General features: G+C 37.9%; 2 protein-coding genes across 2 annotated transcripts; both read right to left on the bottom strand.

Annotated features, from left to right (window-relative positions):
• Positions 1-211: 211 nt before the first annotated feature.
• On the bottom strand, positions 212-12254 carry LOC108678411 (3-methyl-2-oxobutanoate dehydrogenase [lipoamide] kinase, mitochondrial-like). Its single transcript, XM_018166825.2, has 8 exons — positions 11923-12254; positions 8634-8702; positions 8121-8345; positions 6132-6284; positions 5582-5738; positions 4825-4963; positions 4152-4346; positions 212-3602 (listed from the first exon to the last, which is right to left on the bottom strand). The coding sequence occupies exons 1-8, from the start codon at positions 12100-12102 to the stop codon at positions 3458-3460; spliced, it is 1263 nt and encodes a 420-aa protein (XP_018022314.1). The 5' UTR covers positions 12103-12254; the 3' UTR covers positions 212-3457.
• Positions 12255-15992: 3738 nt separating this feature from the next.
• Positions 15993-20922, bottom strand: LOC108678415. Its single transcript, XM_018166831.2, has 9 exons — positions 20805-20922; positions 20348-20471; positions 19976-20090; positions 18604-18663; positions 18213-18287; positions 17706-17906; positions 17217-17366; positions 16539-16712; positions 15993-16378 (listed from the first exon to the last, which is right to left on the bottom strand). Exons 1-9 carry the CDS (start codon positions 20866-20868, stop codon positions 16136-16138), a joined length of 1206 nt encoding a protein of 401 aa, XP_018022320.1. The 5' UTR covers positions 20869-20922; the 3' UTR covers positions 15993-16135.
• Between the last annotated feature and the right edge of the window lie 887 nt (positions 20923-21809).

Raw genomic sequence — 21809 nt, 5'->3', positions numbered from 1 at the left:
TGGTTTGAATCTCAGATTATCATAATATGTTAATAATATATAAGCAGCGTTAATATAAGCAGCGTATAGGCCTCTGCGTCACTGACCTCGAGCTGAACTGACCGCACTCAGCGACTGCTGGAGCAACAATGATGAACTCAAACGCTCACTCCGCCCCGAAGGCTAATGCAAGCGTCAAATTCGCACAGATTTCGAAAAAAAAACACAGAAACGAAGTAATGGTATACATTCCCACAAATTAAATTTGGCATCGAACAAGAAAAATATAAAGCATTGCCTTACTTCGACCAAATAAGGCACTTCAATATTACGGAATCAAGCGAAATTTTGATCCTAATATTCTCTGTTAATACACCGATTTATTTCTTCAATAAACTTAAGCTAAAAACTATAGATCAAATTATTGCCCGTAGAAATGATTATAAAACTGAAGGGGAAATGAAACAAATTCGAACTTTCTTTCATTGTCCTAATATTACAAGCCTGGCCGTGCCCTCACACGCGTCGTACTCAACACTCGCCACCGCTTGAGAAAGCTTACAACTTTACGCACCGCAGCAACATTCACTAAACATCAAAAGAAATCTGATGCCAGGCTCATAAAATTTGTGACACAGAAGCAGAGCCTCGGAACATCAAAAGCCTGGGGCGAAAACGTCAGCAGCGTAACTCGATTAGATTTCTAAAATTGCACGACACCATAAAAAGTGTAACGACAAAATAAGTCATGAAATAAAAACACTTACTAAATAGCAATATAATCGCCAAATATCATTAAAACGTCGTAACTAATACGTGTCACGAGAGAATATCTTTGAGACAGAATAACGAACTTAAAGCAAAAATAGAAAGCTAAATGCAAAATATGTCGAATGAAAATTGTTCAGAAAAAATCCGTACGAATGCAAGTTTGCGAGACTTCGCGACACGTCAAAAGAATTGGAACAAGTTCGCTCACACGACCAGTGAAGAACCAAGCTACTTCCTTAAACGTCAGCCAGTCACTTTACTTAGGAAAATCAAGGCCAACTTCTGCAGTTCTACAAAATGCGTAGCTATCCTACACATTGCACTTCTAATCGTTAAGTAATCACAAGCAATTGATCTACCTGGTTAATCACACTATGTATACATAAGTGGTATAATATAAAATCAAATTAAGTGTTGAAGTAATGCACATACTAATGAATTAATATGCCACTATTTGAGTGTTCAAGAAGGGTGTCGGATATGAAATATCCAATAAATTTCAACTTTGTATTAAAAATCACAGTTCTTGAATTTCAAAACACAAATAAGCTATAACAACTAAGATGTTCAACAGCAATAATAGGATTTAGCATCCCCAGTTCTGCTAGGGCAGGGATCGCTTCTATGAGGTTAATAATGACTGGTTTAGTCATTAACCACCACGTCCACCAGAGGCGAGCACCACAGCTTGTATTATTGCGACACGTTGTGGTCACTAATATTTACCTGAGTCAGTGTCCAGCGACTGCACAGCTGTAAACTTGGTCCCTTAACATCTCATGTGACCTGTTCAAGCTCATTCTAACATACGTGTCTTGTACGTGAAAAAAACCATTAGAGTTACAATTCTGACAGATTCAGTAAATGAACTGTCGTAAAACATGGTCCTTTAATTCTATTGATCCTCAAATTATTGGTTAGTGAAGTCGTGATAAGCAACATCGATTGAACATAGCAACGTTGCATGGGTGACAAGATTGTGTACCTCAAGACTGTGACAAATTAAAAATAGAATAAAATTAACAGGGATACCCATAGGCAAAAAAATTTGCGCGGAGGATCAACAATTATGGACTGGGGCCGTTTTAACAAAACTCGGCTTGACTACAAATAGCACTCGATTTCTTGTCCGTTATTGGTTGGGGTTTCCTGAAGAGGCGTCAGTGATTGGCTGACGAAGTCACAAACTCTTAACAATATTTGATAACACGGCCGCTGAACAGAAAACAATACCAAGCACATCTCCGCTGCAGAACAAGAGAAGACGAAGCAAATGAGAGCGAGCTCTTTGTAATGCAAATAATAGTTAAGGTTTGTTCATAGAAAGACATATCTAAGCTGCGTGTACAAATGTAGTGTATATATTACAAAATTTTATATTAGTCTATAGCATAGCGCTTGAGAAGAATTACAAGATAAAGGACTTGGTCCAGTTGGTGCATCAATATAAATCAAAGGAATTAATTTCCATATTTCGCAACAAATTAATAATAGTAAAGTTTTTAAACCACAGATTAAAACTGCTTTACGGCATCAACTTGAATCCACAGTTTGAATAACCAAATATCACAGTAATAAATTATAAATAAACTAAAATCCTCTCGAAATTATTACTTACTCCATCAATTAATTAAAATAAGACAAGACGATTATAAGATCAAATTTGTTTCAACATTATTTATAAATAATTATATCATCCAAAATGCTATTCCAATTGTCATTATTATTTTGAAGTAAGCAATTTAGCAGTATAGGAGCAACAACAGCGGCGCAAACTATCATCACTAAATAAAAGTAGCAAAGTTAATTAGTCCGCGACAAGACAGCCCAAATTGCTGCCTCACTCAGACCGCCTACAACTTTCTTAGCCAAGAAAGAGGAGTCAAAAAAAAAATGTCACGCAGTAAACAGCATGAGTTAACACATAAATAAAATACTGACGCAAGTATTTATAGCATTTCAAACTACTTAGAAATGCGCCAAAGTGAGATTCGATCCATTGAATACTAGATTCAAATGAACATTTCTCAAAATAAATGCAGAAATTTAAATTAGAGTCCTTATTCTCGATAAACAACCAGTGTTATGATAGTTAAGTACAGCAGGAGGCAACTAAAGATTTATCGAGACATTAAGCACTAGCATATTGTGAAACATAAAGACGACTTCAAATTTGAAATTTTTTCTGATCTACTATACTTTCTGTCATACAACTACTCATCCGCGTTTGGCTTGCACTGTGCGTTGCTTAGACGGAAGACATCGAGTGTAAATATGTTCTTTTTCAAGTGAGTGAGACAACCGAATGGCACGGCTATCAGGCTGCATTCATTAATTGTTGTGCTAGCACCCTAATTAAACTTTCATTACTGAATTAAAATAGTAAAGACATGTATAGCTACGAAATAACGAGACTCGCTAATGTTTTATAACTGGCCAGATTGGCGTGCAAAGCATACAAATCATGCATGATTTACCATGAACAGTCACGGTGATTTTCTAGCGAGATCCTGTAAGATCTCGAAATAGAATAAAATTTTGGAGGGTCGGCTGCAAGTAATGATATCTCTTGGGTAAGTAGCAACGATTTTTGATGACAAATACCTACAATTAATCATATCAGAGCCGCAAACAACATCTGAAAGAAAAATTCTTATTTTCCAAGAAAACTTGATAATCTGGAGTTGACGAGCAGCAAGAAGAGCACTTAAATGCGGAAGGCCTCGCCCTGCGAGTTGATGTGCCGGAGACGCAAGTAGACGTCCGTGCCAATGCCTTGCATGGTCTGCACCTTCAGGGAGCCTCCCATGTACTGCGCGTACGCCCGCGACGTGGGGAGACCAAAACCAAACCTGTGCAGTAATGTACATGACAGATTAGAACACTCAATACTTGTACGCATCACTTAATATTTGTACACAACACTGAATACTGATACACAGCGCTTTATACTTTCTGGTGCATAAAAATTGGGGGTATCTTGTTGATCGAAATTATCTCGCGTACGACAAGGGAAAATCTTAAATATCTGGCTTCTTCATCAACAAGGTTTGCAACTCTAAAATTAAACTGATCGAATTTTAAATTTTTCACTTACAAATACAAAAAATATGTCAGTCCTACCTATATGAAAAGTCCTACAATAGCTATGGAATAGGAGTTACATCATTATATACTAATCACAAGCAACCGGTGTAACCACTACACGTGCAACACGGCCAATAACAGCCCAACATTCAATGAATCAGTGAAGGATCAGTAATCAGTAAAGGATCAGTAATCAGTAAAGGATCAGTAATCAGTAACGGATCAGTAATCAGTAACGGACCAGTAATCAGTAAAGGACCAGTAATCAGTAAAGGACCAGTAATCAGTAAAGGTTCACTAGTAAGTAAACTAACCCATGCATGGGGCCGCCCACAGGTCCGGGATTGACAGCCTCCATCATGTCAGAGAAGGCAGAGCTGCCGTCATCACCAGCCTCGGCTGCGGTGCTGGTCGCGCCAGACTCGCTCAACGAAGACGCCGTCGTGAAGTTGTACTCGAGCACGCGGCGCATGAGGTGGTGTGGGATACCTTTGCCGCGGTCACTTATTCTGCTCAACATCCAGCACGTTATTGGAACACTTACAAAAAAATAATTGATTAATGATTGCAATTGAATATCATTTAGCAATTATTAATGTCATGAGGATAAAGCATAACTACTAAGTAACAACCAACTAGAAATGTGTCATCAAATACTATAATACATTTAGAACCTGATAAGTGCATAGTCATTTTAAAAATTCCCTCCATATTTGACGTCATCAACTTCATTCTATAAAATATAACAGTAAAACTCACTCGGTTAATTAATAAAGATCTGGTACAAAAGTCTCATTCTTCTAGCCAATTTATTATTTCATCCCATGACTCAGAAAAGATTGGGCTAGAAATTTTGAGGTTTACACAACAAGTAAATACAAGCAGAAAATTAGCCAAAGAAGCCTGGTGCATGAAAGGGTTTGTCTCATGAAGAAGCTCACATGTCACAAGGTAGAGAATGCTATATAATAAATGCAAAAAGTTCACCTGATAACAAAATCAATCTCATTGGAGGCAATGGTGATATGGATGGGGGGCAAGTGTGGTTCTTCATCCTCCAAGTGGTTCTCGATGGTTGCTCGCACAGCGTTCTTCAGCAACTCAGGTAGGATGTATTCTAGTGGCACTGCAATACAAGCAAACCTCGGAGTGTCTACATGCTAAAAAATCCTGCTTTATTTCTGGTACAGAGATGTAGGTATATAAACCATAAACAAGTGCACGGTAATAAAAAATATCTAAACCCAGGAAAACATGGCATCCTTAGTAACATTCTAACTTTTTAACTCAAGCAAAAATAATATTTAACATATCAACAAATTAATCCCATTTGAGATATTCATCGAGATGTTTTATGTTTTATCCTCAAATTCACACACGTGATTGAACCAAAACTTGTCATTTCATCATTAATATTTTCTCCATGGTTAGTGTTACTGCCAGAAAATCTTACTTGATTTCCCCAAAAAATTGCAAAAAAAACTCAATTGATTATTTCAGCTTAAAATTTAATGTAAGCTGGAATATATCGAATTAAAAAACAATTCATCAGTTGATGAATCAATCAACAAATCTTGGTCAAAAAAGATGCTTCCACAACAAATGTTTTCCCAGACCACAACAACTCCAAAACGCCAAAGCTTAATATATTTTAACAAATGTTTTCCACATTCCTGACTGAGAAGAGCAAACCGCGCCTGAGAGAAATTTGGCCACTAACATTAATTAAGGTAAATGCACTCACGCTCGATGTAAGGGAAGGTGGCATCAACATGCCCCGACATCTTGATGGTGGGAGCACGTCCGTACTTGTGTGCAGCCATGCGCGTCACGAACTTGCTGTTGCGCTCTATCAGGTCTTTCAATGGCATCGATATGTTGATGATCCCAACGTGGTTAGGCTGAAATATTAGAAAAAGTAAATAGTTAGCAATAAAAATGTAAGATACACAGACTGAAAACTTGAAATGAAAAAATTTGAATTTAACTAGAGGTTCAGTGATTATATAACATAGTTGGGAGAAATTTTTATATCAGGTAGCAGGCAAGTTAACATCATTCCAACCCTTAATATGTATGGCTGAAGAGAAAAGATTCCTACTTAGGCACTTAATGACAAAAATGGGCATTCATTAAGCAATATATTTGATTTATGTACAAGAAGTTGAACATGACTAAACCTTTTGTGACTGACCAGACTTCTTGGTCCCAATCCACTAGGTACAAATAGAATTGACGATGGTAAATGTATACAAGATCAAAATGAGTCAAAGTCTTATAAAGTGAGAATAAACCTTATCATCTCGCAGAGCCAAGTGATGTTGAGCCAGCATACGTATGCTGAGGCGAGACGTCAGTGTTGTGTCCAAGAATCTTGCCACCACTTCTTGGTTGGTCACATGTCGCCGACACTCTCGAAAGCCTTCAGCAAGCATACTCACCACATCCTGAAGACATTATTAGAAATATATAGTCATATGGAGTAGATAGGACCAAAATCATTAACAAGCATATAACACCTATACCATGAATGACAGAAAAAGCCTAAACCTATCACAAGCTGTGTTGGTGCAATGGGCTTCCAGGCCTCAACTCAGACTTTAAAAATAATATAGTTTACTGCATAGAGCAAAAAAAAGTGAGATGGCCTCATCTTACACCAGTAGGGTAAGATGGGATGAGGCTGGAGTAAGACAGGACCAACTGGTAATTCTATGTTACAAGTTTTTAATCAAATGATGGACTTTATATTCCATATTATCCATTTAGCAACACATTATTATATGACACAACCACTTGTTACTTTTTTGTATTGCAGGAAGTCAACTTTAGTAGCAGTCACATTGGAGTATTCATCATGCAAAAATTTTATTAAGCTTCCCCTTACAGTAAGTTGGATTTGGTTCATTGAAGAGTACTGAGTAATATGTGTATATTCCAGTAGTGTCATTGTCTGTTACATGATCTGATATCCATTGTCATTGGTTATATTTTTCATGATTCCTTCAAACATTTCTTCAGGTCTTTCTACATTTAAGCTCTCCCAGTTGTTCAATTTATTGATCGTGTTTATTTTAATGGTTGAGAGTCATTATTGTCTGTCTCAGTCTATTTGCTTCTGCCTGTTATTCTGTCGAAGCAGTGTATTGTTCACTTTATTTTCAGCAAACGCTGTTGATCTCTTTCCTCTCTTTCTAATTTCAGGACCACTGGACTTCTAAAAGCTGCAATCAGGCATTGGATATGATGTTTCAGGAATAAATGGCATTGAGGCTCTTCGCATATCCAGTTGTTCTCAAGTCAATTGACCAGTTGATGGTGTTACTTTGATTTCTACAGCTAAATCTGTAGAATTTAGATGCTTCAATGTGTTCTGCTCAAGGAATATTGTATGCAATTTCAACTAGTTCATTTTTTGGCACTTGACAGATTGAATAACCATTCTCATGTTTTAGCTTGTGACTCCAAAGTCCAAGTACATTAAATTTTTAAATTGATCTTATCCAGTCTTGAAGTCCCATAAGTGGACTTATTCAGAAGATGAATTCCTGTAGTACCAAAGCTGCATTAATATTTCATTCAGATATGCCTGTCTGACACACAGCTTAACATCATGTTGTGGGTTTAGATAGGACCGGTTGTAGGGTAAAACAGGATCGTTTGGCAGTCCCCGTCTTACCCCATTTTAGAATGCATTTCAGGCAGTGATGGTAGCAGGTAAAAATACCTTGGATGTCTTGAAAGTTGCTTCTTACTAGAGGTTACCTGCCTACATCCACAAACCTTGCCAAAAAAAATTTCTGTTATTAGACAGAGCTTACCTATTTCCCACCAAATAAGGTTACCTATGTATTTTCTGACCTATTTTCACATAGGTTTTATTTAAAATTTTGCCAAAATTTTTTTATTTTCAGCACAATGTCAAAACAAATGGTTAAAATGATTGGAAAGTTGCTCTAACAGATTCTTTTGTCAAATTAAATTCAGTGCAATTAAATTGCATGCTATGACATATTTTTCTTACTCTCTAAGGCTGCAAACCTGTCCTACCTCATTTGACTATACTTGTAATAGATTTATTGTTTGGAACTCGACCCTCATCAAAGATACAAAAATAAACTTATTCAACTTACTATTTGATGAAAACAATATTACAAATGATATGTAATCTGCTCAAAAACACTGATTTTGAAACACAATCAACATGAAAACTTTACCAAAATCCAAATTTACATTCTTCATTTGCGCTGGAAAATTAATAAAGAATATTTTGCAACACTTGCCTTGTGATCTTCCAACAATTCCTGCAGTTTCATGCAGTACTTTTGTTCATCTTCATCTGTGAGTATTGGCCTGAATGAGTTCAGGATATTAAAGGCACGGATGTAGAGCTCATGCACGCCAAGAATCACAGGGTTTGATCCAACAATGAACGGCAGGTTCCTGAAATCCTTGATGCGGTGAGCAATGCGTATTGGTAGCTCCCTTTGTAGGTACTGGGCACTTTTCTGACAGCACAAAGATAAAGATCAACACAAATATATGAAACATATTTTGTATTATTCATCTGACACTGCATTAGAAATCAATTTCAATCTAATGATGATTAATAGAGGAAGATGATGAATAAAAAATATAGATGATTAATAAATCTTCATTACTGCCTTTCAATCATTTTATGCAAAGAGGCTTCAATTTGAATATTAACTAGGTAATAAATGTCTTTTCAATTTCAAACATGAAGTAGCACTCTTATCACTTAGCATGTATGTAGGTATATATTTTGAGCTTCTTACCAAGACATGTCGTCCATCTTTGCTTTTCCCCGAGTATAGTATAGTAGCTGGTGTGAGCCGCATAGATGCCTGAGGAAAGAATCATCAGTCCAATAGAGATTTGTTCTTAACTTGTGACAGCACATGACATCAAATATATTGTTGCAGCACATGACATATTGCAATAACTTTGATGGTATCTATTATAGGTACATAAGAATTTTGTTCATCAGATCAAAAGTTTCTTCAGTATTTTTTTTTTTTTTTCAACAGAACAGCACCTGAAAATTAGAGGCATTATGCTATCAAGTCTTTCGGTGCAGACATTTGACAAACATCAACAGTGACAAATATCTTCTTTCAAAGTTATGATTAGATTTTTAGAGCCTTCATATTTGCAACCTTATATAGGTATTTATTTTCTTTTTCATTCTTCAGATATTTGCCTAGCAATAAATGCAAAAATTGTCAATTTTGCCAAATAATAGAAGTGAAACACTTTTCTTCCTACTATAGGAAATTATGCAGGCTGCTAACATAGCTTGCTTGACATGTTCAAGATTGGAAAGTTCCTAGATAATACTGAAATCTTGAGGCTCCAAAATGACATTAATAACTTTGGAACCTGGTAAGTTGGTGACTCAAGAACTTTGGTTAACAATTAGATGGTGATAATTCATTTACTATCAATGCCAATAACATTGCGACAGCACTTAAGTTGTTGGCGCTCAATAGAATTGATCTACAGTATTTTATAACCAAAACTGAACCCCATCTCTCTAGGTCTAGCACAGCTTGACCTAGATCTAACAGTTTTGTAGTTGACTGGGAATTTTCTAACTTATCACTGAAATCTTGCTCATGAGTGCCATATTTTAAACACATTTCAAATCTTGTGGCCCAATCATGCTTTTTTGTTAACAATAAGTTAGGAGGCAATTTTTCTAGCTCCAGCAGGAATCTTGTGGCTCCAAAAATGGTGGGAAAGCTCTAGTCACAGCTTAAAAAGTAAGATTATATTCCATGCCTGTGCTGAGTGGCACCTAATGTGTCAATGATAGTAGTGACAATTTTCTGGTCCCAAAAGGATAGTTATAGTTGTAGCTCGGAAAACCAGGTTGCAGAGAGTTGGTGAATATTTCAAGTTCTTATGAGACACATCAGCATCAAAATCTGTGTCTTCATGTTACCGTAAAATAGGGTAACTTAGACCACTTTTTTTATAAATGGTGCCATTTTTTTACTAGCTAAATTAAACTTGAATTGAAACATGCAAAATACAGGTCTATACTCTAGCTTCACTCACCATAAATTGCTGGCTCCTGCCTCTCATAGTCTTTATGGAATTTCAAAAAAGTGATGGTCTTTGTTACCCCAGCCCTTGGGGTATCTTAGACCGGGTGGTAAAATCAATTATATTTTTTGGTAAAATAACTCCAGGTTTTGGTGCATTGTAGTAGAACTCTTCTAGTTACATATGCCAATGACAAACTTGAGGAAACTGTCATAGTTTGCAAATGGGGGGCACCGCCCCATAATGAGGGAAATGTGACTACCTAATGGCAGCCCTGATGGGGTAATATTGACTGGCTTGGAAATTAAGTTAAAATTACCATATATAAGACTATTTAGAGTTTGAAACATAAAGAAAAAACATAAATAGGCTGTCAAACATAAAATATGTTATATATGGTAATTTTATATTAACTTCCAAGCCGGTCTATGTTACCCCGTCAGGGCTGACATTAGGTGGTCTAAGTTACCCCATATGGGGGTGGCACCCCCCATTTGCAAACTATGACACTTGCCTAAAATTTGTCATTTGCATATGTAACTAGAAGAGTTCTACTACAATGCATCAAAACCTGGAGTTATTTTACCGAAAATTAAAAAAATTGGAGGGGGTACTCTGACAGGCTTTAAATAATAGCTTTTTTTTCATGGGTCACATTTTTAATTTTTTAACCTATTAGATATGCAAACTTTTTAAATCTTTCTATTGTGTTATGTAGCCTCGGTATTAGGCCTTTAATGACCATTGACAAATGCCCATTAATGCCCATTTGAGTTTTAGGGGCTTTTGTTAAAAAAACAAAAAGTGGTCTAAGTTACCCTGCCGGTCTAAGTTACCCATTTTACGGTACATCATACGGTAGTCTTGTTGGCACTGAATAACGAGCCTGCTGTTGCCTGTTGCCAATTCTTGTTATTTTCATGACTAGTTTGCAGGAAATCTAAAAACCATTATTTGACCAGATCTGTTTGTGGTTGAGCCATGAAAAAGCTCAATCATGAAAAAGCTATGGTATTTGAGGTCTTGATAGAGAATTTGAATGAAGTTTCACTGTAATTCTCCAATTGTCTAGGAGGTCAGCTTCATCTTTACCAATGAAAAGATATTGATCATACAAGTGTTTTGTGTTCCAACCGCTCATTTACTAGCTCCTGCCTTGTTACTAAATGAGAACACACTACCTTCAGTACCTTGTTACTGAATGAGAACACTCAAAGTAAATAAAGCATACTATACCTGACTACCAGATGTCCTTTAATTAATACAGCAGCCTTCTACTTCTAGGAGTTCTAGCATTTATTCTGTATCTGTAATCTTACAGGACGGCTTGTAATTTCACACCATTTTAATTGGGTTAAGTGAATTTACTATAAAAAAGATTGTGGAAAACATACCTGAAACAGAAAGGAATGATTTAGTGACAACCATCATATGTTTTGCAGAAATAAATCATAGTTTAGGTCAATTACTTTTCATTCTATGATGCCTGGTGCACAATTCTATAAATGACATTCTATGCACAATTTGGTGATGACCAATGATGCACTAATTTTTCGATAAGTGAAATTTTTTTTGCCAAGCAAGGTAAATGTAATCAATATTCTTTGTTTTTAATCAATTTCTTTCTTAACTGGAGCCTTTGCTAACTGAGGTTCTACTGTAAATGCGTTTTTGGGGGTGTCCCAAGTAGGGGCCGGTCTAAGTTACCCCACTATACGGTAGTGGCAGAGAAAAGAGTATTTTAGAGTTTAGACTCTCCCTTAAGTTCATATTTGAGTCCTATAAGTATAGTTAGACCATTAAAGTATCATGGATACCATCATACCAGCATTATCATACACAAGAAATTGGTTTAAATCTCCAGTAAATGAGGAAATTAAAAATGAAGCGATTCAAAAAAATCTGTGGTTTGTCACTATGGGCCGCACTCACCGACTCACTCACTCAGTACCTAATAAGTCAATATAAACACATGTTAGTTTAGTAACCGAGTATCATTGTGAAAAATTGTCTTACCTTGCAGGCAGCAGCATCAATTGCTGGTTGGTTATAAAATGATGAAACAGTTCGATTTCTTTCCCTTTCTGAAGATAGCACACCTCTAAATTCAATAAATTGCTGGGTTGTTGAAGACAGTTCCTTCCTGCATTGACATGTTGTTTGTTGAAAGAAAAAAGGTCTACACCGAGGTAGCATACTGATATTTTATTCAGCTATCACACTATAGTGACTAGGTATTAGGTAGGACCGTAGGGTATACGGCAGTTGAAATTAAGTTCTCAGCTTTCACTTTCTGTTTTCACACACTTTACACCAGGGAAAGATGATCTGAAATCAGTAATGTAATTTTTGTAATACAGTAAGATAATATACATTATCTTACTTACTGTATAAGTATATATTATACTTATAAGGCTGCAGGATAAAAATCAATACCATAAAAAAATTTTCATGTGTGAAAAATGTAGTATAATGAGAACTGATAAGTATATATTTATAGAGTATACCTACTTCCTGTAAGTTTTTAGCCTTACAGAATGGTGCTAATCGGGATTTCGCCTTAAACTACAAGGATTTCGTACGAGTAGGACTGACGAATCGTGATGTAACCGCAGGTAACAATGACATGAATAAAATGCAGTCAACTATAGACTATAGTTAGGTGAAATCTATGTCTCTACGTTTACGACCAGCCTGTAATCGCAAAGCAATAGCTTTTCTCACAAGCACCTGGCCACCTGCATTATAGTACCTTCCCGGCTTTTCCTGAGCAACTGGCAGCCCCTCCGTGGCGTAGGCAAGGGCAAAGTACAAATTCTGACTTTTTTTGCGGCTAGGCATCCGATCACGTTCTGAACACATGAAACAGGTGACGTCAATCGACGCTAAGGCGTGTTGCAATGCGCACGGAGAATGCATTTGAATTCAGAAATATGCTTAAGAACACGCAGAGGCTGATGCGCTGCATATATAAATGCAAAATTTGCGTAAGAGACGTATGAATATGTTTCATTCTACTATAATTCAATGGATGTAGGTGAGTGTGTGTTCACAGATTTTGAGTGTTTTAGCTTTTAAGGAGTTTGGGGTTCAATATACATACACCGCTTGAACGTGAAGATTTCTTGACAAACTAAAAATCCTTGATGATGCTTGAACTAAAACAATTAATTAGACTCTGGTCTCATTGCCGACGGGAGATGGAGCGATCAATTGCGCATCTGCAACCTGCGATATTTGACGTCGGAAATAATTTACTAACGCTTAAACATCACGATAAGCCTGTTGCAAGTGACCATGCACTCATGACCAATATTATCTTTTTTATTTGCTTGACAAAAGAAAGTTATCCCTGACGAGTACTTGGCAAGGTAGACTCATATATAGTTCAGCAATTGGTAGACGGGTGTATATATTTTTGCTCGGTGGCGCACAAAGATCAACAAATTAATCAGGTATGAGATTCAACAAATGACACAGTTCATGTACCTACTCCACTTAAATGCCTAAAAAATAAAATACTTTGAATATGACGGTTAAAGATTAATGCGATCTGGGCTAAGGTTGCATATATTAGTTCAACCATACTGTTTGCCGCATTTAGTCGCAATAATTTAGAAATTATTTTTTATGATAGGTGTGTTTAAACGGATAAAATGGTGGCAGCCATTATATCTGGCCAGTCCTAAACGCCAGCGGTTATAAGGTCATTACTCTCGTGGTTGAATTAATGATTACTCTATTGAGGCACCGGCAACTTATGAAGACTGTAGCGAGCGGCGGCCAGAAACTTGTCAAGCGACAAATTCGCGGCTAAATGATTAGCTGCGAATTATCGACAGAAAATATAATCTTTTTAATGTTTTTGTATGCTACTTAAAATTCTAACGTACAGGTACATGAGAAATAATTCTAAAGTCTCATTCACTTCTAATTAACTTCATTAATTTCGATTGCAATCCGTGGTCTAACGACGGTAGCTAACGTTGTCGCAAGCCTTTAGATGCTAAAAGCATTGACGACAATTGATTCATCTGTAAACAAAGAGTTCAACTTTCAAGAGAGAGGCATTGCTTCTACTTTCATCAATATCTTATTGATAAACTTGCAAACTTATAAAAAAACATTTGCGACCCTAATGATTAATGCGTGACCTTTAGGAATTCATCAATAAATTGGGTGGCTGCTCTGAGAAATTGTAATACCCGAGACCGAAATTCTCACCGATTTAGACTCTTTACCGCTTTTAAAGACATATAAAGGCGGCAAAGATTTAAAGAATATTGAAAGTGAATAATGGTCTTGAGTATACGCCTACTGGCCGGTAAAACTAGTAGTGGTCAGTTGTGGCCATTAGTAATGGCTGCCCTAATTGGCCCGCCTACAAGCTCTAGAATTTGGGTTGATTCAGTTGCAGTAGTTTCTAGCACTTCGGAAAGGACAATCTCATGCCAAATGCGATGATCGAAACAATAATTCAGTTCGAATTCATAGAAGCATATACCTTTGTGTATATTTATCGCCATCGGGTATTCCATAGGAAGGTCAACGTTGTAAGCACTATGCTCTGCTGGTGCCAAAATAACCATCGAATTGCGAGCCGTTTTCTCCTCGGAGTGAATGTTGGAAGATTTGCAGGCTGTCGTCACAAAAGCAGGCTGTCGCAGCTGCAGGCTGTTGGCGTCAAGACGCAAAAGAAAAGGAATTGAATATTGAGCACTAAGCAGTCAACTCAGCATTAATATGACTAGCATTTCAACATCCGCGACTTACGTCTTTATCGGGCGACTCTGTGTGTCCACGAAAGCTAGTGAGGGGCACGACTTCGCTTCTTAATGCGGTGGCACAGAAACGGCCGTACACGCTCCTCTAGTCTATCCAAGATGCCTGACAGCCACTAGGAAATTGGAGAGTTGTAAAGTAAAATCTCTTTTATGGCACTCAGAGTTGGTGAATATGCACGCTGCAATGTACATTCATTCTTACTAAATCCTTCGGGTAGCGACACCAATAGGGTTTCCTTACCAACTATTTTATTTCCTAAGTAGCTCCTTTCAAGCTAAGATTACATCATGTTAACTTGAATGTAATGCGTTAAGGAACCAACTCAACCAAGTATCATAACTGCAGTAGGGAAAACCGCAATCATACTGAAACGAAGAGAAATAATAAAAATGACTGTATTTTTAGCGCATTTTCTCATTTATGGAAAAAATGCACTATTGTGCTCGCCATGTCTGTCTGTCTGTCTGTTCGTTCGTCTGTCCGTCCGTCCGTGACGTCAAATTTTTGTCGACGAGAAAATGCGCTCTCTGTCACTCACTGCAGTGAGTACTGAGTTATATTTTTTATAGTTGGTTTGAGGGCCTGCGGTGACAAGGCACACACCAACCTAATCTTTGTCAGAAAATAGCTGTGTAGTCTCATTCCCTCGCCCAATATCGAATAGGAAATCTCATTTAGTTACTTTCAGTCAATTAGTTCAGTTATTTACCCATAAGCTAAAATGTCAAAATTTTGTAGATGTATTATAAATTACAGTTTTAACGGCAATTAGCACATGTCATGATTATACATTTATAACTCCTCGGTAATTTTCATCAAGTCACGCCGCCCCAGTAATTTGCACAATAAAGCTTTTATTGTTTGGTTTTGTAATTATTCTTGATAATTATGTTATTCGGCATTTAAGAAATACGATCCTCATCGAGAGATCAAAGGAGCTTCAATGGTATCCGATTTTAATTGGTAAAAAGTAGAATTTTCTATGGGCTTGGCAGCATGACGTCAATGAAGGGAATTATAACGCTGTCGATGTAACCACGGTTCCAAGGCTTTGGATCCTTTTTGATAGAAAAGAATCGACCAGGCGTTGAGAATATACGGTCATCGTTTTATTTCCGATGAGCTGGTTCGTTAATTGAAAAATATATCTTAATTGTGGGTAATTTTTTCTTCATAGAAAGAGATTTAACCTACTCCTTATAGAATGATTAAACATGACCATATTTGCTCGCCTGGGGCAATTTTCATAAGAAATTCTTAAAAATCAGGCGGACATTTTTGGTTAAGGAAATAAAAAGAAGTGAAAATTAATAATTTCTAATATTGCATTATAAGGTAGTTTGCATCAGTAATGTTTTACACGAACAAAGTTTTTGAAATTACATGAAATAATGAAGCGTGATTATATGGAACTCTATTGTAAAATACACAGCGCTATTCGTTATTAGGCGGTTAGAAGTCCCGCCGAGCCCAAATCAGGGACGTTAGGAATAGCAGTGGCAAGGTCTTGCACTGTGCAGCAGTAGATGGCGCCAGCCTCGTAGTCGCTGTAATTAATGCCATGAAGCCAAGTTAGCTGGTCACAAATGCTGCCGCCCGGACACAGCAAGGGGGCAACAATCTTTAGGTAAGGGTTGTTCACGCCGACGATAGCGGCCGCTTCGTTTGAGGACGGATCAAAAACAACCTGGATCGGACAACATTTTCAGAATGCTGAGCAATGGATTTCTAAGAGCAACAAAATATAGAAATACAATTATTTGAAAAGTCTATTCAAAAGTATTCTTATGACTCTTCTTGCTTTAAATTAATATTTTTTTATAACTGAATTGAAGGAATGACCTCACCTTCCATAAAACATCGGGCGCAGGAATGACCGTTTCATTTTGAGTTAGTCCCAGGAATATGTCAACAGGGTTGCCATTGACGTCGTCCAGCTGGAGGACATCCCAGCCTCCGCACCACACGGCGATGTCGGAGCCGTGAGCCGCTGCCATATCGCGCACGCTGGACTCCAGATACTATGTTGGAAAATATAAAACTTTATAGAAATCTCACAGAGAGGTAATTTTTGCAAGTTTTAGATGTCATAAGCGTAGCATGAAGTTTGTGAGATTTCATGGGCGGGACATCGATGAAAAACCAGGCTCACTGTGGAGCTAATTCGTTATCTAACGTGCATCTCTTTTCTACAGTCTAACTCTTCTCTGCCGTCCACGTCTCATCTTCCGTCCAAATCTTATCTACCGTCTATTTTTCTGCCCCGACTTTAATTCATTAATTTTTTTTGTTCTTGCACCTAGTAGCTAAAGATTAGTTACAGCGGTACGTTGAATTTTATGAAAGATTATGTAGCAAAGTTTACATAGCGGTTACTATGGGTATACTGTGAATGTAACACTGTTCAAACGGCAGGTGGTAACGTGTTCAAAAAATTTAAACACCAATCCAAAAAGTAAAAGACGACGTTTTCTGCTGGAGCGTCGTTGAAGCTAGATATCATGTGGTTCGTGTTCACGATTCACCTTCCAGTTGCCGTTATTGATGGTCTGCCAGAGCGGTGCAGCGTTTATGTAATAGTATCCTGCATCCTGCTCTTGTTCCGTCACAAAGTCCGTACCCGTTGCCAAGAGATTTCGTGCGAAGTATAGACTCTGGTTCACGTTGATCACACTCTGCGTGACAAGTTTATATGGTGATATAATTCAAGTTTGGGGCCACATTTAATTCAAAGGTCAATAACGATTCTAATCGAAATTGGATTCACGATAAAAGTTTGTGTCGCTAATGTAAGAGTACATCTAACGTAAAATGCGAACACATTTCTCGCGAAAGACATTCGGCAATGTGCAAAGTAGAGGCATGTAAAAACCGAAAAAATTACATTCAAGTGTGCACTTAATAACGTTTTTATTAGGCAATGATGTTTTAACATACAGCTATGAACGAAAATGTGTTACGGGTGAGAATTATATCTCAGCCCCGCCTTATGAATTGACGCATGCAACACTGACCGAGTCTCCAAGGATTGTTTCCATGAGGGTGATCTGCGACGCCTGCATGTAGCAGGTGTTGGCAGAGACGGTGAAAAAGCCTGTGTCACTCTTGACGCTCGGTGTGCTTGGGTTTGGGTCTCTAGCTGCAATATTTTCTCCTCGCACAATGTGGTACGAGAAAAGATTGGTCTCGAAAATAGGATCGAAACACACTGTGATCTGTAAAGAAATAATGACCATGAGTAGAACCATTAATTATTTTTATAGTTTCATGTCAAACAGATTGATGTAGATAAATTTGCAGTTCTATTGTTTCAACCAACGTTTGATGTAAGATATGTTATTAGTCCCATTACATCTTGGGCAATGGATTTGGGTAATGAGAAATTAAAATTAAATAATGGGTAACCAAATTTCCAGTGTAGCGCGCATGATGAATATTTCCTGCAATTGCCGTGTTATAATTTATAAGTAACGCCGTGTTAAGTAAACGGAAATACACCGTGTTAAGTAACAGCAACTTACCGTTGAGTAGAAACCATAGCCCAGGACATCAAAGCCAATCTGATGCATATCTCCCCCGGTGCCGCACGGCCCCAACCCTAGTAACAATTGTGGAAGGGGCCCATGTTGGCCCAAGGTGGCGTAACGATATTGGCCACATGTGGAAGTGACATATAGCAGCCTCATGGTTTTTGTGAAAATTCTGCCCAGCTAGGCCATGTAGAAATCACACGATTTCTACATAGAGCCAACATAGCTCCCACATGACAAAACCATGTNATAGCAATGTCATGCACATTCAGAGTAAGATAGCATCAATGTGGGCCCCATATGTTGAACCCGTAATGCCACCTCATTTCCACATTGTCACATGGGCCCCTCATGGGCCCATTGTACAATTGTTACTAGGGAAGTTCTTCTGGAGACTTTCTTTTGGTCGCGACGTGCAGCCAAGCTCCGTCATATTCCAGTCCTGTGTCCCCAAAACATCAATTTGTATGCAGGTATATTGTTGTTAAAGGAATATTCCACGAATTCAGCGAAATGAAGATTACTAAAAATGTCTTCATATTTAAATGTCTTCAACTGCTTGACGCAAAAGGAAGTGGAATTAAAATATCATCGATGTCGTATTTTCCTCGCCAAATTTGCCTTTTCACTCACTTGGCTGTCAATTATTATAATTACGGAATTAATGTTTGAAAAGCTAGAAGAAAATCGAATTCTCAAGTTTGAAAATTCGAGGGGACGAAATAGCTCCAGAAATTCTCAGCATTCCATAGTTTAGGCAAATTTATTCGGCAATATTTAATGAGCCATAGCGCGCTAGCATTTTTTCAGACTAGGAAAATTGTATCGTACTTTTTCCTCAACCAAGAGAATTCGTGGATCTATCCCTTGGGACGTTCAAAGATCTGTCGGTATATACATAAACAAACAAAAAAGATTTAAATATTTTGAAACTATTATAACGAGGTGACTCAAGCGTTTTGAATTTTACTAGTATTGTTACTAGAATTCCTATTCTAATTTTTTCATAGTAACAATTGTGAACGAATGAGAATCGTTCACGGTCTTTTTAGACATTTTTCACTCATTTCAATTTGTTTAAGCTAGGTGATAAATTATACTACATGTATGGGTTTTTAGCGAAGCCGGTTGAATAACTTTGACTTCCAACCGCTTCAGGGAAGATTGGTCTCAGAGAGAGGTGACGAGGGCGATTCCTTTTATGAGACAGCAGTTGTGTCCTGCTAGCCGATCGGTTAAGTTGCTGCTCTGACCATCCTAGTGGTAGCCAGTAACTGTCGATCTGGCATAAAGCTGTTGTCTAGCAGTGTGCCCTCTCCCTGACTGAACTGATTAAGTATTTGCCAGTGTCTGTGCTGCTCCTAACTGTAACCGTAACTGTAGAGTGTAGAGTGCACATTTTAAAGTGCTTATTTCTATTTATTGGAATAAACGTGTTGGAAACTTCAGTGGTGAACTGGAAAGTTGTGTTTTTCAGTTGTGTTCGATTATTTAAAAACGAACTTTTTAATAAGTTCGTGGCCAGCGTGCAACCTTGGGCGGCCATCCGTTGAAGCTAAGGTAGTGAACGTCCGGTCACACAATAAAAAATATAACTCAGTACTCACTGCAGTGAGTCGCAGAGAGCGCATTTTCTCGTCGACGAAAACGTGAAGTCACGGACGGACAGACAGACAGACAAACGGACGGACGGACATGGCGAGCACAATAGTGCATTTTTTCTAAAAATGAGAAAATACGCTAAAAAGACATGCCTGCGCGTCGATGAGAAGCGTGTTGGAAGAGCAAGTGGCTGTGACAGCTTCCAGCCCTAAGGCATCGATCGTGGTGCCCGGACACGCTGCGATCACCTCTTCTCCCTCGGTCAGTCTGAGAATGTTGTACTAGTATAGTATAGTATATAGTATAGTGCAGTGAACTAGTGATGTCGGCGCTAGAGAATATGCCAGTGGCCTGTCGCCGATACTTGAACTTTTTGTGACGTGTTCACAGGAGATTTATAAACAGGTCCTGTGACCGGAACTTTTCAAAACTGATATTGTAACCATTAACGCAACGAAAAAATTAATAATACCAAGTAATTCAGTTGTAATTAGCAGGTAAAGCACGTGACGAAGATGACTTACTTGACGACTCTGTTGCCACCTTCCAGCACGGGTAGCACCGTGCGCTCAGCGGCGACACTGAAGAGCAGCGGCGGGTACGGGGCGGGGAACTCCGTGTCCTTGTCCCACGCACAGTCCGCCATCGCTGCCCGTGGCAATTATTAAATGATATTTTTGCAGAAGAATTGATTACCATGGATACATATTTGAACAAAAAATATCATGAAAAGTATGGATATAGCTACACCAAAATGGCCTTCATCACTAATTTTAAACAAACTTCTTTGGATCGAGATAAGGTTCGAGGCAGTGCAGATACTAATCAGAAGAACAGCAGCTATTTACAAGTCTTAAGGTCAACAAAATCATTTTAAGGATATCTTTGCGAAGACAGTGAAGCAATGGGGGTTTGAAGACTGAGCAGCGCATCTATTGGAAAATAATTAATAAAGTGATACAATTAAAGTCAAACTTTTACCACGCAGAAATGTCGTCCCCGCTACCGAGAGGAACAGTAGAGCGCCGTAAGTGGACAACTTCATCTTAGCTCTCACTGACAAATCAGAAGCTAAACCGTATTTTTAGCATAAAGTAATGCGGATTTGTCTCTTTTAAGTACAGATGCGAACATGCAACATATGCAACTTCTCACAACAGATTGTACAGATGCAACTTCTCACAACAGATTGTACAGATGCAACTTCTTACACCAAGATTTCAGATGCAACTTCTCACAACAAGCTTCCCTTCTCACGATCAGCGCCAGCTAAACAAATTATCCCGGCAATCAACTGTAAACGCAAATATAGAAAAAAAGGAGCTGCCATCGTGATTTTGGTTTGTGCTCACATGACACGCTGAAGGCGACATTATCATTAAGCATGTGACTCACGCTACTGGCGCATGCCTGTTTATATGTGCTGCCATCGTGATATTTGGTTTGTGCTCGCATGACACGCTGAAACAAATATCACAATTGAGCATGTTCTCACGCTACAAGCGCATGCCTGAACGTGCATGCAATTCATGTATTTATCTGGCTAATAGACCTAAAGCATATCTATTTTTTGCCAATATTCGTACCGAAATATTGTTTCAAATAATTTGGTAGGTTCGTAATATCATGTTAGAAAAAATTCATAGGCATTTTTCGAAACTCTTGCCCTACCTCTTAACCTGCCGGCCAGAGTGAAGTTATTAGGTTTTACAGACAATTTTATCTATAGCTTTAGTGATTCACGATAATAAGTTGATTTCGATGTTACATTAATATTTTAGAAGAACTTGGACTTTTTATGACTTACTTATTTTATTCATTTTTTCCTAGTGCAGGGATAATTTTTTGTGTTTGGACTTCTATTTATTAAATTAATGCCTAAACGAATAGCGGGTGAAACTTATCAGGTTATATCTCTGGTAGTCGATGTTTTGCCAAGACTAAATATAGTTGAGTGAAACTAAGAAGCTGTGATTTTGTTGCAAT

Source organism: Hyalella azteca, unplaced genomic scaffold, assembly GCF_000764305.2.
Source record: "Hyalella azteca isolate HAZT.00-mixed unplaced genomic scaffold, Hazt_2.0.2 contig15239, whole genome shotgun sequence".
In the NCBI taxonomy this organism is placed as follows: domain Eukaryota; kingdom Metazoa; phylum Arthropoda; class Malacostraca; order Amphipoda; family Hyalellidae; genus Hyalella; species Hyalella azteca.
Note: the sequence above shows the minus strand (reverse complement) of the source record. Positions and strands in the feature narration are given on the sequence as shown.